Raw genomic sequence first — 15702 nt, 5'->3', positions numbered from 1 at the left:
AGAGACTGTATCCACCGGAAAAAGTGTTACCGAAGGTAAGTAACTTGTTCTTTGGGTTTATTACTTATGCCTCTATAAACCAATAGGGGCCACCTGGACTCTGTGCAAAGTGTACCTTGTTTTGGTGCACTATATAGAGAGCCAGTTTCCTTCAATAGGCGAGACCTATTGGCTTTGCCAGTGCTTGTTTAGAGGAGGTGGGGTCTATAGAGAGCAAAGAATTGCAGCACATAGCAATGGAAATAAAATTTGAAGTGCTTGTGAGGGTATTGGCATATTGCAGGCTGATCATAATTAAGGTTTCATTAACATTGGAACGGGTACGAGGGTCAGGTTCCATAGTGGGGAGGGGTAAATTAAGCAGAGTCAGTCAGTGGGTGGCAGTGGGATGATAAAGAGAAGCGTCTTTAATTTTTTTATTGAAATGTTTCTGGCGTGGTGGTGTCTGATCTGACTTTGCATTGATTATTCGAAATTGAATAAACCAAACTTCTTGCCTGATTTTGGTGTTGACAAGCGGCCCGTTTCTCTGTCGCTCTGATGGAGGTGTCGTCTGCCAAATTGAGAAATGACCGCGCATTTTTTAAAGTATTGACAGGAACCGCCGTCACAGAAGTTCCTGTCAATGTTTCATGAAGTTTGGTGTGGTTGATGGAGCCATGTACCAAACTGTTCTCTTTTGTATTTTCAAAAAGTAATCCCTAAGTGGGATTTTATTTTCGAAAATACAAATGTAAATGCTCCCCTCTCCATGGGACTCCTCTCCCATGGCGAGGAGAGCATTTAGCAGTTTGCACTGCTCCTTACCTCCAGGGTTTTCCTGGTGGTGCTAAGCATTGAAAAATGACCACTAATTCCAGTCATCTAAATCATGTGGGAGGAATTATAGGTCTGTCTTCCACGGCCCTCAATCCACAGGGCCGTTGGAGCAGTATAATCATTGCGGAGAGGGAGTAGTGTTTGTCATGATTAAACCAGAAGTTCGCCCACATCTAAATTTGGCAGTTGGACCACATTCTTGGTGGTAAGTATATCGCGATGGAGTTTTCTTACCGCCAAGAATTAAATCGGGCCCTATGTCTTAAAACATTTAGGTGCTTATGATTTCCACACTCCCAAGTGTTGCTTCTTTCTTAGTGTTGACAGAAGTTCTGCATGATATCACCAGACCTAGGTAGGCGGGAGTTATTCATTTCAGTATCCATTTAGTATCTTTGAAATCCCTGGTCCCTATAGCATTTGCAGCTTTCCAAAGCACCAATTTTTATTGTCTTACATAAAACGCACAAAGGGTGATGAGAGGAATGCTTGCAATTTGTCTACCCACTGGCATTTGCTGGAGGTAGCAGCCCAACCCATTTTTCATTTACTCACCATGCCACCTCTGTTTGGACCCAGCCATAGCCATATGCAAATCAGCCGAGACCCTGCTCCTCATGGGAACATAGTTATTGTTTCCCTGAAAAAACGTGCTTTCTGTCTGGTCTCATTCAGATAGTGAATGAATACAGGTGATACCCATTTGTGTCACATGTGTGCATCACTTTTTGCTTGCATGTTAATCATGGAATCTGTTATGTTCTGTTACAGTTGATTCTTTATCATATGGTCAGTTGCAATAATATATTATTCTTTATTGAAAAAACTAACTAAATCTCATTTTTAAAATAGGTTTACGGAAGTTGGAGGCATTTTTTGGTTTTCTCATAACAATTATGGCAATCACATTTGGATACGAGGTAATATGTTTTGTGGTTCCCACGGCATACAATTTCCCTCTCTGTTTATTTAGGCATGCTAGACAAACGGAGTGGTGAACTAGGCTTGATCTCATGTATAGGTTGTATCATTAAATAACACCATGATAAACGAGTACATCAGATTATAAAAAGTTGTACAAATAAACTAGGAGCTAGACTTTTGTTTTATTTACCTGAGTGAGATGATGTTTGTTTATATCTGTCTGTCCTTGTTCATACTGTGAAGCTGCTGTGAGATGTCTGTATTTCTGTGCACAATTATTATTAAACAGTGAAACCACATACCTGCCAAGGTTTCAGATTGCTTATATGTGACAGTTTCATACTTTCAGTGTAATTATGAGTGACATTTCAATGACAATGAGTGACACTTTCTCGCAAGTAAAATCAAGCAATGAAGACTAGGGAAACCTATAAATATCAAAAATTACACCCATGTATGCAACGAGAATCTCTAAGATGATCTTACAACTGCTGCAAAGCATCTTAAATGGAAGGGCACTAACCTAGTGTCCTTGTAACTTGATTGTACTGTTAAGCAGATGTGTAACCATGATATTAAACACTTCTTTCCAAGGTGGTACTTGATTAAAGTTCTGTGCTCAAATGCAAAAACAACAATTGATGGACAGAATGCAGAACAATGTCATACATTCACCCAGTACAGAGATCTGGGCCTAAATCCATCGTTTTTTTGCACTCCACACCACCCCAGTTCAGACAAATGCTCAAATGCAGACATACCCGCAGTTAAATGCAAAAGATAATACTTACTGGATGCAACAGATTGTCATTTGCATTATAAAATAAACAGCATACGGTTAAAGTTCATATGTACATGAGGCTGATGCACACACAGGTCACAGCCAGGTTGTAGACAAGTAGCTCAACAGTAATAAAGGCATCACCGAGCTCAGCTGAGCAGTATACCCTGGTCCGGCATGCCGCCTGCTACCTGCCCAGCCCTGCAGCGGGGGAGTGGTTGTGGGGTGGGGGGGTAGGACATAGAAAATGTACTGTACAACAGTACCGCAGCTACATACGCATTACTGTATGGAGGACACATTGTGCCGGTATCAAACGTGTCTTTCGCACATGAAGGACTAACTTGAGGACAGTTTTCACTTAGCTGATCATCCGTACGTAATATGTGTTCTCATATCTCTTGCAAGAATTAGAAAAATTGTACATTTTGAAAAATTCACACGATATGACCCACTATGACAATCCTTTAAAAGGAAACACATGTTCATTCTAATTACAGAAGACCTACACACAAGCACAAACATTAGTTTTGAAAACCTATACATAAAACAAAAGACACTAAACCCTTGTGCCTGGGCGGCAGTTCCAACCGCCCTTTTAAAGCGTGTCTGACAGAGTCCTGTCCTGATCTCACCTGCCTGGCATTGTCTCGATAATAACCATTGGACATTGACGTCTGACGTTAGTGAATGTGTTACTGCCACAAGGTGTTTGGTGAATCCAATGAGTTACATTGTAGTAGAGTAGCCCCCAAGCCTGCCAGGAGCAGCACGGACCGCACACTGCCACTCCAGCTTTCAGTCAATATAGTGCATGAGCAGCGCTCTGGTGTGACAGCTGAGGAGGCACTATAATGCACGACTTTGTATTTCAGTGCGGTGATGCTGAGCACCGCACTGAAATGCGCTCGTCTAACGCCTGATGCGTGTTACTTGGCATGACTGGAGCCAAGGAACTATAACTAACTTGTGAAGTCTGTTATTTTTTATGAGTGATTGCTCTCAGTTACAGGAATGGGATGGGGGTCAGTGGTAACATTCTTGCTGTGTGGAGAAAAATGTCATCTGTCGTTGCTAATGCAAGTAAATAAATATTAAGACAAATGCAAGAATAAATGAATTCAACAAAAACATTGAACAATATGTGCAATAAAATTTAATTACATTGAAATTAAAAACCGGTAGAGGCCTTGGGCTATCCTAGTTTCCCTTGTTGTCTGCCTACCGCAGCACCAGATATCATTTGCAGTCTCCAGACCGTATCTCAGCTGTCATCTAATGTGTCCTGTTTTTGTTTCAGGCCTTGCTCAAAGATCTTCAGTTCAACACTTACGGCATTGCTCACCATCCACAAATGATTACTCTCAAAAATTGGTCAAGCGCAGGAAAAATTACAGATCATTTTTTGGAGAGAGAGGGAAGGCTACACTATTGGTTTTGAGGGTAGTTCATATTTAGAGCATCCAGAAGGTTCAAATCAGTTTGGGCACTGAGTTGTTCAAATACTGTGCAGGGACAGAGCATTTGCTCCTTCCCCCATGAAAGCCCTTTTCCAATATCAAAAATGAGGCAGGTAGCCCCTTAACTTCAATGTGATCACCTTCTGAAGTTGTGCCTGAAAAGTGTGAAACCAGTTGAACGATTATGCTTAATTACATCAAATGTGTAAGGGCCTCATTTAGAGTTTAGTAGACTCGATATTCTGCCATGATGTGGCTGGAGTGCCCTGTCTGACAAACTCTTAGTCCGTCTGCTTTATTTAGGGTGAGCGAAATGTCATCTTTGCGCTGGCAGAAACCTCAGACTAGTGTTCCTCCAGAATCAGGGAGTCGCTCACAGTACCTCAGACCATCCATCCTTTGTAGGGCAGAAGTTCTGACAAACTTGATTTCCTTTTCGGGACTGCCATGAAAACCCTATGTAGTTCTGAAAACGGAATAACGCTCCGACACACTAGAAGGAACCTCCTAGGGTGTTAACTCGAAAATTATTTGGTTTTTTAAAAGCAAACTTTCACTTTGCTGAGCGAAGAGCACCAGTTACTTCAGGTTTCACACTGTGTAGGAAAAAAGGCATATAAAATTAAAATAATTTTAAAAATATTCTTTTTTATGTAAATCTATTAATCCTAAATGTTAATTTTACGCACTGAGTGAAATTCTCAAACTTAGCTTTAGGGAAAAAAGGCTTCAGACGTTTTTATACACAGCAGTGACTTGTACCTTTTTCTTCTTACATGTATAAATTACAATTCGGGAAGTAGGGTAGTTCCTTTAATTGGTAAAATGGGCATTGTTTACTCTTCCGTGAGGACTTAAGCTCCTTCATTAAGTAAGTTAAAACCTTTTTTAATTATTATGACCTGCATATATAATGTGATTTATTTAAATAAACCTACCCTCTTTTTGTGCCAGATTCACAAAGGTACATTTTGTTATAAATGTAAGTTACCGACTTAATTTCCTTTTTTTATGCCTGCCAAAATTCCACAGAGGGGTTTGTGTTTGGGGTGTAAATAAGTGTGGACTTCTTCATGTGTGCTAACAAATTGGCACTTGTAAATCATACTCCAGTGGTGGGAAACGTTTGTGTCAATGCATGGTTTCCCCAATGAGATGGGGAATAGCCATAAAAAAGGCCATTCCCAAACTTCGATCCAACCCATTTTTAACATGGAAATGGCTGTAGATCTACTCCTGTCCCAGAATATGAAAGGGAAATGCATCTCCCCTACATTTCATTCTGCCTTGAGTAAATGGATTTCAACAATACACAAAATATATTTTCACCTCGCACAACTTCCCTGGCTCAACATGGGGAATATTGGTGAATAATAAGAATTAAATCTGCACCCTCACAAACAAGGTGTACTACCTTGTTCTTGAATTATTTACAGGCTGTTCCCTTGGATAGCATTTCATTATTACACTAATTTGACAAAGTACAATTAAATATTACATTGTATCTTTTCCAAGTAGTATAATTCAGGAAAATAGGAGCACTCATTTTCTAATATTTTATGTTTGTGGAATGGGTACAGATGATATTACTTAATAATTGACATAATATATGCCCTCTGTTAAGATGTGACTTTGTTGTCTTAAGAGAAAAGTCACCCTTTTTGGAAGTGATTATACTGTTGATTCATTAATCTTTATTTGGTTTAAACAGTTGTATTAATTAGACTGCCCAAAGAGTACAATAGCCTTCTTCGGTTCAAGCACCCAATGCCAGAGAAGGATTTACAACCAATCGTGCTATCTGAATCAGCCACAGCTGAAGCCACACCTGGCCCTGACCGATATGCAGCCAACAGACAATCCTTACGATTCTGACACTTTGTCCTTACCACACACTAGGGCCAAACTTTACACAGTCTTTTTGGCACTGATTTGGACAATGGCAAATAATGAAGGGGATAATTATATCTCATCCTGTGATGAAGAGAACTGGTATGATGAACTCCCAAGATGCAAATGACCTAGATTCTTCCTCAGATACTGTCCTTTTATCTCATCCTGGTCCTACTACTGAGAAAAGTGCCTCCTTCAATCCTTATGCGAAAGGTAGCAGAAGACTTAGATCTTCAATTTTACACTATGGAGGTGAAAATGTTTTAACTGAGGTACTCCGGCCAGGGAGGCCCCTGCAGAGCCTCTACAACCATTTAATGAGGCCCTCACAGATACCCGTTTTGGCACGTGGATGAAACCCTGTTCAGGTCCACCTATTAAAAGGCAAGTTCCTTGTCGCCATTGTCTGCACCAGGCTACCCATCCTTTCTTGCACAACATCTAATGCTAAAGAGTTTTGCGGTACATGTGTCCAGCAGCAAAGTCAATCACAATGCCTTCCCAACTCCTCCAGCTGATCTTCAGTCAGAACGATAGATACATTTGGCAAGCATATTTTCTCTGTGTGCCTGGCTATGAGGTCTGTGAAGACCAGCAGTCCTCTTGGCTGCGACTCCCATGCTCTTTGGTCTTCGTGACACAAGTTTTACTGCTGTTCTGAATGACCTCAGGACATCCCTTACTTAATGTACTCAGGATGGTTGCGATGTAGGAAAATTTGTAATCATTTCTGGCTTGGACACAACAAACTACTTAGGTCGAGCAATGAGCAATAGTGTTGCACTTCGGATGAGGTCTACAGGCCTCTCTGGGGAGGCCCAAGTATCCCTGATGGGCATGGTGTTTGATGGCCTTTGCCTTTTTGGTGAGAAGCGTATTTGACCCAGGAACGGTTTAAGGAGAGTCGAGCCATAGCACATCTTTGCCCCTCTCTGCTCTCGCAAGACAAGTCCACCAACAATTTCTCCTGCTCCGTTGCTATGATTAGAGTTTTCGATTTCGTCAAAGCCAGACCCCTCTGTCAGCCCACCTGGCCTTTTAGCCCTAAAGTGGCTGAGACTGATGTTTTCAGAGACCAGGCTCAAGGAAGCAGGAACATCAAACAGCTCAGTCCTCCGCCCCTCAAGCATCTGATCTGCTTTAGTGTGTCCTTGCTGGCACACAGCCCCCTAGTTGGAGGCAGGATCCAGTATTTCCTCCAGGGGTGGCAGACCACCACTTCAAACAAATGGGTGCTTCAAATTGTACATCATGACCCCGCCATCCCATTTCTTTCTACCTCACTGCACCTTCCACCACCATCACGGTGGATGAAGGAGTCTCATCTGTCTGTCTTGCAGGAGGAAGTCAGACCGTTTTGGCTAAAGGATCTATTGAAAGGGTTCCAGCCTCAGATGTAGGAACTTGGTGTTTCTCCGGCTACATCTGTGTGCTGAAGAAGATGGAGGACTTTGCTCTATTTTGGATCTTCGCCTTCTCAATGCCTTCCTGCAAAAGGACAAATTCAAAATGCCCAGGTACTGTCTCCACTAGACCCCAGCAAACAGATGTTAGCCTTGGACCTGCACAACGCTTATTTCCATATCTCCGCCTGCAGGCCTACAGGACCGGCGAGTCCAGGACATTCAGGCTATGATCCAGATGTTTCAGTCTCTTTTTTTAGATCTCAGTGTGGGTGATTCTGAGGCTTCTAGGATTGAGACTAAGGCTCATGCAGGTGCTCACAGACACCACCACCACCATCATGTGGTACTGCAACAAGCAAGGTGAGTTCAGATCTTGGGCCCTGTATCAGGAGGCTACAAGCCTCTGGAAGTGGCTGGACTGCCAAGGAATTCCTCTGGTGACTAACCACTTAGCGGGATCTCTCAACGCCTGGGCAGATTACATCAGATGTTGATGCTTAGCGGATCATGACTAGCAGTTACACCCGGAGGTGGCACAAGGTGGCTTTCTCTTTAGGAGCCGCCTTTTGTCTAGAGCGGTGCTCTGGACCCCCATCTAGACCCCTCTATGCCTTCCTACCGCTGCCTCTCCTGCCCAGAGTTCTGAAGAAGATCAAAAACCACTGGGCCCAAGTCATCCTAGTGTCACCAGATTGGGCCAGGAAAGTGAAGTACCCAGAATTCCTGAGCATGAGCAGCTGACCTCCAGTCAGCCAGATTCATCTGGAGGATCTTCTTTCATAGCAGCAGGGCAGAGTTCTGCACCCCGTCCTGCACAATCTGCATGTCCATGTTTGGTGATTGATTAGTGGCAGTTGAATTCCTTCAACCTTTCTCTTGAAGTCATTGATGTCATCTTGGAGGTTAGGTGTTTCACCGCTAAATAGGTAGTACGCTGGTCAGAGACAAATTTCTGGCTTGATGTGGCACTCGACAAACCGACTCACTGAAAGCCAAGTTGTCTGAAGTTTTGCTGTTTTTTTTATCCTTGGCCCAGCAAGGGCTTGCCTCTATTAAAGGATGTTTGTTGACTCTTTAGCTTTTATTGTAGTTAGATCAGGCTTCCTTATTTAAATCGCCAATTGTGGTGCTATTTTGGAAATGTTTGCCACATTTGTTTTCACCTAACCCCATTGTGCTGCTACAGTGGGACCTCAACATATTTTACACTTTTTTCTTCACTTTCAGCTGCTGCACCAACCCCTGAGACTTTTGACATTGAAAACTGTCTTTCCCCGGTCTCTAACAACGACTAGGTATGCAAGTAAGCTGCAGACTCTTTCTGTCTAGTGAAAGTAGTCACTCAGTTTAATGTCAGGTGTGCTTTCACCCTTCCAGCATTCTTTGCCCAACCTCATCCCTCTAAGGAGGAAGAAAAGCTTTATTATTTGTCCACTAAACTTTTATATTGATTGCTTCTAAGACCATTGGATGGAGGATCGACTCTTTGTGTGTGTGTTTCCCCAGGTCAAAGAACGGAAAGGTAGTGCAAAAAGCAGACAATCTCCCGACTGCTTGTTCTCTGCATTAGGATCTGCTAGGCACTGGCGAAGAAGTGGCCTCCAGAGGGATGACCGGCTCATTCGACCAGAGCTAAAGCTGCTGCCACTGCACTAGCATGTAGGGGATCGATGCACACTGGTCATGCCAACCTGCTGATAGACTCTGTCTGAGCTCAGGGACGGCCTAAGAAAGCAAATTACATAAGCACGTATGGGCGAGGGGGCGGGGGGGGGGGTGATTATATGTGGCTCTGCTCATCCCTTCTGGAGAAGAATGACATTGGCACCGAGCCCCACAACATCACCTAACAGCGTGCAGGAATACTACTTTAAAGTTCCCTGATCCAGATGAACTCCAGTACAGTAAACATGCTAAGTATTGTTGGTGATGATATGGTTGTGGCATGATGTATGGCAGAAGTGCATTTCATCCTGACATTGTATCAAGCACCTGATGCCATGAAGCTGCATTCATACCCTTTTCAATTCCCAAACACTGCCCTCAACACAATTAGTTCTCTGAGTGCATTTTCCATTTTCGGCACTGCAGGTTCTTCACTTTCTACAGTCAGGCATTGAAATGCGTTTCATCAACTTTACAGGATTAATGTTCTTCAAAACGCATGATTTTTAGCTAATGTTTCCCAAAAATACTTTGAGGTGCCAGCAAAAACCCCAAACATTGTCTTTCAATTCAATCTACTTATGACCAAATTTATTGGTCCACTATGCTTTAAACCACACAATTTACAACTTATTTGCCCAGATGTTCTTGGGACTCCTTTTGTATTCAGAATTTACACATGTTGCTGTTCTAATGTGCTTCAAAACAGTGTCTTTGAACATCGTATTCCAAAACACGTATTTAATGTAACACAATGTCCAGCACTCTACAAACGTATAGAAATGATCTATTTCTTTGTGGTATAGTAGCCAAGGAAACAACAATATTCTTTATAGATAAACACCATATAATTACAACATTTCATTCATTCCATCCAAGGAAGTTAAGAGTCTTCAATGGTTGAGTAGTCAGGTCTTTTATTCTGTTCAAAACAGGCTATCTTCATAAAAGCAATGTTGTAGCCAGTGCCTACGCGTTTCGTCCAAACGGACTTCTTCAGGGCAGGTAAGTCACTGTTTTTTGTCTAGTCTGATGCTTCATCTAAGGAGTTGTCTGTGGGTTCCTTTCTCAGCGCAGTTGTGCAAGCATTATGACAAATATCTTATAATCGGTAAATATAGTCTTTTCGTTGGGGGTCCCGTAACTTAAAGAGATATTTTCGTGCTTTCTTTAGTGAAGAAATTTACTGAACCGCATTCCCAAGCGAATGCGGTTACGATGCCATGAAGCTTCGGTTCTACGTTTCACAACAATGAGTTGAACCTACGACGTTCCGGCTCAGTAAATTTCTTCACTAAAGAAAGCACGAAAATATCTCTTTAAGTTACGGGACCCCCAACGAAAAGACTATATTTACCGATTATAAGATATTTGTCATAATGCTTGCACAACTGCGCTGAGAAAGGAACCCACAGACAACTCCTTAGATGAAGCATCAGACTAGACAAAAAACAGTGACTTACCTGCCCTGAAGAAGTCCGTTTGGACGAAACGCGTAGCCACTGGCTACAACATTGCTTTTATGAAGATAGCCTTTTTTGAACAGAATAGAAGACCTGACTACTCAACCATTGAAGACTCTTAACTTCCTTGGATGGAATGAATGAAATGTTGTAATTATATGGTGTTTATCTATAAAGAATATTGTTGTTTCCTTGGCTACTATACCACAAAGAAATAGATCATTTCTATACGTTTGTAGAGTGCTGGACATTGTGTTACATTGTGTTTGTTTGAGACTTTTTAGTCTCAGGGAGACCTAGGGGTCTGGATCTCCTGTCCTTAGCACCTAAACATTTCAGATATTAACGTGACACTAGTGGATAGGTGCAATATCGTATAGCCTCAAACCCCTGTGCTTGGTGTGTATTGTACAAAAAATGTATTTGTCGAAGTTCTAAATACTCTCATAAAGTTGGTTGTATTTACATGTGTAATGGTTTAGCAGCAACCTCACCTGGGTGCCTGGAGCCATCACTATGTAGCATAGGGTGAAGTACATGGAAAGGATCAGCTTAGAAAGTTAGTCGTAGCAGATTTCATGTCGAAAAAATGAGTAAATTGATAGCAGTGAGGAGGGTTTTAAATGCAAGTGTTTTAGCGCTGTTCTGTAAGAGACCAGGTTAGGAACCAATGCCCTATTTAAGTAAATATAATATTTACGTTTTTTTTCGTGGTTCAAATCTCTTTATTCCAGACAATGTCAAATAACATAGTACAGGAGTATCGTTGTGGTGCACAGCACAGTGTGGGTAAATCCTTGGCATTCAATTATTTCAAACTAAACAATTCCCAACCCAACATCCCTCCCACCAACCACCCCAAACTAATTCAGTATTCTCCAGAAGGCATAAGAAGACTTGAGCACAATTCATATCACTTAAGCTGATAACATGAGTGTGATTTAGGGGCACTTCCAGACAGGTACTTATATACTTAAGTTCCCGGAAGTCTTGTAAAAGAAGAAATCAGTAAGGGTGCCATAGTTCTCCAGATGATGCACCTTGATTGGGGAAGGAAAGCCTATTCTTCCATGCCAAGTATGTGCCACAATTGGTAGAGCCATCCCAAATGTGTAGGTATATGCATCGACCCAGACTATGTATGAATGTTCTGCATGGCTGCTCCCATTCGACTCCTTCGTCTAGATTTTGTAGGGTACGTAAGGGGGGTAGGTAGGCCCAGTAACGTGTAGGTGGGAAATCTAGGTAGTTGTGTGTTAAGGTGCAAGTCAATATCATCAATCACTTGTTTCCAATAGGTCTGAAGTCGCGGGCAGTTACAGATTAGGTAGATATTCCAATGTCACCTGAGCTCAACACCCTGGACAACAGTCAGCGCTGCGTTCTGGTTTATCCCTGCGTAAGCGTACTGGGGTGAGTTACCAGTACGTGGCCACTTTGGTGAACGTTTTAGTGAGGGCTGAGTCACAGGCAGTGTGTCTGGCTCATAAATATATCTCTCCCCATTCTTTGTCACTCAACTGCCTACCCAGTTCCACCTCTCACCGATGTTGACTGGCTTTATACATGTGCTTGGAAGGCCAGTTCAGAAGGGCATGTAATTCGGAAATGAGTTGTTTATCGGAAGATTTGGTGATCAGCCATCTCTCATGTGGGATGAGGTAGCTCGGAGTATCAGATCTATTGTCTGGGTGCCAGAACCAATGACGAAGTTGCAGATAGTGTAAGCATTATGTTTTGGGAAGACCCAAGTCTACGCGTGGGTGATTAAAAGGGATCACTCTCTCCTCATCAAACATATGGCCCATTGAACAACAGCCTGTTTGTCGCCACATATCGAATGTTCTGGGGCTCAACCCCAGAGAGAAGTCTGGATTGTCAAACAATGGTGTTAAAGGGGAGGAAAAGGAGGTGAGACCACGTTTGGCGCTGGTCTGGTCTCAGATGTCCATAGTCACTTACGTGATGGGGGATAAGTAAAGACTTTTAGATTGGTGTGTCTGCTTCAAAAAGGGGATTTTCCAGAGAGTAGTACCCCCCACTGCTTTGTTATGAAATAACCAGTGCTTTTCTGATTCTGCCCTATTCCATTCAACCAGATAGCTTAATTGGGCCGCTTGGTAGTATTATTGGAGGTTCGGCATGCCCAAACCTCCGGTGTGAGGTGAGAGGTAGCTTAGCTCTTTCTTCATGCACGGTCTCTTCCAGAGCCAAGCAAACTGGCTTAACCCAATTTGCAGTTTTAGGAATCATCCCCTTTGGTGGAGCCAGAGGGAGCTTTTGGAAAAGACAGAGGTCTTAGTAAGATGGTCATTTTGAGGGTTTCTTTCTTCCCTAGCCATAAGATCTGATGATGTTTCCAGCGAGATAGATCGGTTCTGATCAGTCTATGTTAAGTGTAGTAATTAAGAGAAGAAGAAATGGCGACAATGACAGATTGAGTGCCTGGGACTTGGTCACATTAACTTGAAATCCTGAAAGTCTCCAATTCTGTCGGCCGATAGAGCCATGGATGGGTTATCAAGAGTCACCACAATGTCGTCCATGTATACATTGATGGTGTGTTGCTCCCTCCAAAGGTGGCCCTATTGATCTCGGGCTTATCCCAAACCTTTGAGCTAGGAGCTCCATATACAGAGCAAATAACAGGCGACAATGGGCACCCCTGATTGTCGTGTGCCTCTGCTTATAGGAAAGGGGGCGGAAACATCGCCGTTCACTCTTACTGTTGCCGTGGGAAGGTGGTAGTAGTTAAACACGTGTCCTAAATCTGTCACTAATCCCAAAGTGAGCAAGAACCTGTTCCATTAAAAAAAGGCCAATGGACTCCGTCTATTGCCTTTCTGATGTCGATCGCTAGGAGGATAAGCTCTCCGAAAGAGCGTGTTGCTTTCTATATAATATGTAGTATGCATTTAGTGTTGTCGCTCATTTGTCTCTGGGGGAGGAAACCCACATAGTCCGATGAAAGAGGTCAGATAAGTGCTGAGGATTCAAGCGTGGATACCCATGAATAACCTGAGATCCACATTCAAGAGATATTGGTTGGTATGAACTGCACCGTTGTTTGTCTTCTCCAGGCTTAGGTATGAAGACCACTGAGGCGGTCAACATTGAGGCAGGAATGGCAGCAGGGGTGGCGTAGGAATTAAACAGTCTTGGGAGAATGGGGAAATAGTGTAACAGAAATTTTATAAAAAATAGATGAATACCAGTCTGGGCCCGGAGATTTCGAGGTTTTCAATTGAGAGAGGGCTGATATGACTTCATCTAAGCCGATGATGTCCTCTAGTGTCTCCAAATGGTTGGGGGACGTGTGCGAGTCTTGAAGATATTAGGCAAAGTTTGCAGGGTCAAGGCATTGGCCGGTGTATAGCTCAGCATTAAAATCTTTAAATGCTTCTACTATTACTTTTCCATCGCTGATGAGCTCTTCATTTGGGGTATGTAATGAGAAAACTCCAAAGGCCTGCTGCCACCCACACAACTTGTTAGTCCCAGAGGCATAGAGTGGCATATTCGCCCTGTCGAGATCTGTGCTTACCAATCATGAGCAGAGAGCTGCCTGTTGACGCCAGACTCTCGGCGCTCCAATTCTTTCAATTGTTGAGAAAAGTTATCCTCCTTTTCTTTGCACATTTTATTATCTTCTGCAGAGATGGCAATGAATTCCCCTCTTATAACCGTTTTGAGAGCTTCCCATGGCCTGGCAATAGAGACCTCCGGAAGACTTTTAATGCAAGGTTAGTTATGGCTTGATGGACCACTTCAGGGCGTTGCAACATTGTGTCTCTTAAGTGGCTGGTCTGTGTAGGGAACACCATCGGAGGATGTGCCATTGAATGTGAACCCTCTGTGTGGTCGGAAAGCGCAGCTGGGAGAATCTCCGCTTCAGAGGTGAGCGTGTATATGTCCCATGTACCAAGTAGGTAATCTAATCTAGCATAGCGAGAAAAAGGAATATTTGCGTGTGTGTGTGGAATGATCTCCATAAATCCTGAGGTCCCATGTCTTTAATCCACCCATGCCCGCTTTTCGACAGGGCCCCTGATTGGTCGTGTCTGTGTGTCGACCTATCTAGGTCACTGTCCAGGACTAAATTGAGATCTCCCACCGATCATGACCCTCTGCTCCGGTGTGGACATCACCTCAGTCAAGGCTGTGCGTATGAAGGCTTCCGGTCCCTCATTCAGGGCATAGATAGTGCCCACCACAAAAGATCGGTCGTTGAGAGTGAAGTGATAAGTCGACCTTTCAGTTCTGGCCCGTAGAGCCATTCTTCCCCTTCAAGGTATGTGCTACCAGGATGGCCATTCCCGCCGTCTTGGTCTACATGGAGGAGAAACATTGGTGGGGGAAGGTGAGTGAGCGAAGTTGGTGACAGTCTTTTGGGAAGAGGTGGGTCTCCTGGAGAAGGCATATATCTGCCCCTGAATTCTCCAGATATGACTGAACCGCTTTGTGTTTTACTGGGTTATTGAGGCCCTTCACATTGAGGGTGAGAAGCCTATGGGTTGTGGCGGTCATTAGACTTGCTCAGCGGCCTAGAGGCTATCGTAAGCATCACCCTGTTGCTAGGAAAACATCTGGCATTGTGTTTACCAGACCCTGCTGGTGCTGTGTATGTACCACGGTGTAACTGCTGTGGAAATGAGTATAATTTCTAACAGACAGACCCCCAAAGAGAAAACGATTAGGAATGCTAATGAGAACATGAGCGTACAGTTTAAGAAAACTGACTTGCAGTTCTAAAGTTCTAAACATAAGGGGTCCGACCTGTGGCCACCATTTCCCCTCTCCCCCGGCCAGCCAACAATGTGAATGAAGTTATTTACGTGTCCAGCCATGTTATGAAGGGTCAGTCTTAGCCAGCACCGTAGGCATAAACTCCAGCACTGCCTGTTGACCCTCAGCAATCGTTGTGGGATCTGGGTGACTACTTCCCCTCCCTGCGTCCCCGCCAGCGAGTCTGGCGACTTGTTGAGCGGGACGGGGAGGTCTTCGATGGTGTTCCATCCACAACCAGGTCTATGCCCAACACAAGTTTCTTCCAGGGATCGTAGTTGGAAAAGTTTCCCATCAAGATGAAAGATGACGCAGCATGGATGTCCCCATGATGAGGGCTCCCCCATGCTTCGCAAATGGGAAGTGGCAGATCTTTTTCTGTAGGTTCTCCCCATCTTCCACTTGACCATTTCCCTGCTCCTCCAAAGTTGCTACACCATCACCCAGGGAGACCAGTTCCTTCTGGATCTCCTTTATATCCTGGAAGAGGACCCTTTTAGCTGCCT

General features: G+C 43.6%; 1 protein-coding gene across 5 annotated transcripts in view; it reads left to right on the top strand.

The window, feature by feature from the left end:
- SLC11A2 (solute carrier family 11 member 2) overlaps positions 1 to 15702 on the top strand; it is a 445949-nt gene that overhangs the window by 277784 nt on the left and 152463 nt on the right. For all 5 annotated transcript variants that reach the window (XR_015309911.1, XM_086965754.1, XM_086965745.1 and 2 more), the window contains one exon: positions 1672 to 1739. Coding sequence is in view for 4 of the 5 variants with exons in the window: in XM_086965754.1 (XP_086821880.1) it covers positions 1672 to 1739 (68 nt within the window). In the remaining variant the exon portion in view is untranslated. The remainder of the gene's footprint in view (positions 1 to 1671; positions 1740 to 15702) is intronic.

This window comes from Lissotriton vulgaris, chromosome 1_1, assembly GCF_964263255.1.
Source record: "Lissotriton vulgaris chromosome 1_1, aLisVul1.2, whole genome shotgun sequence".
NCBI lineage: Eukaryota > Metazoa > Chordata > Amphibia > Caudata > Salamandridae > Lissotriton > Lissotriton vulgaris.
Note: the sequence above shows the minus strand (reverse complement) of the source record. Positions and strands in the feature narration are given on the sequence as shown.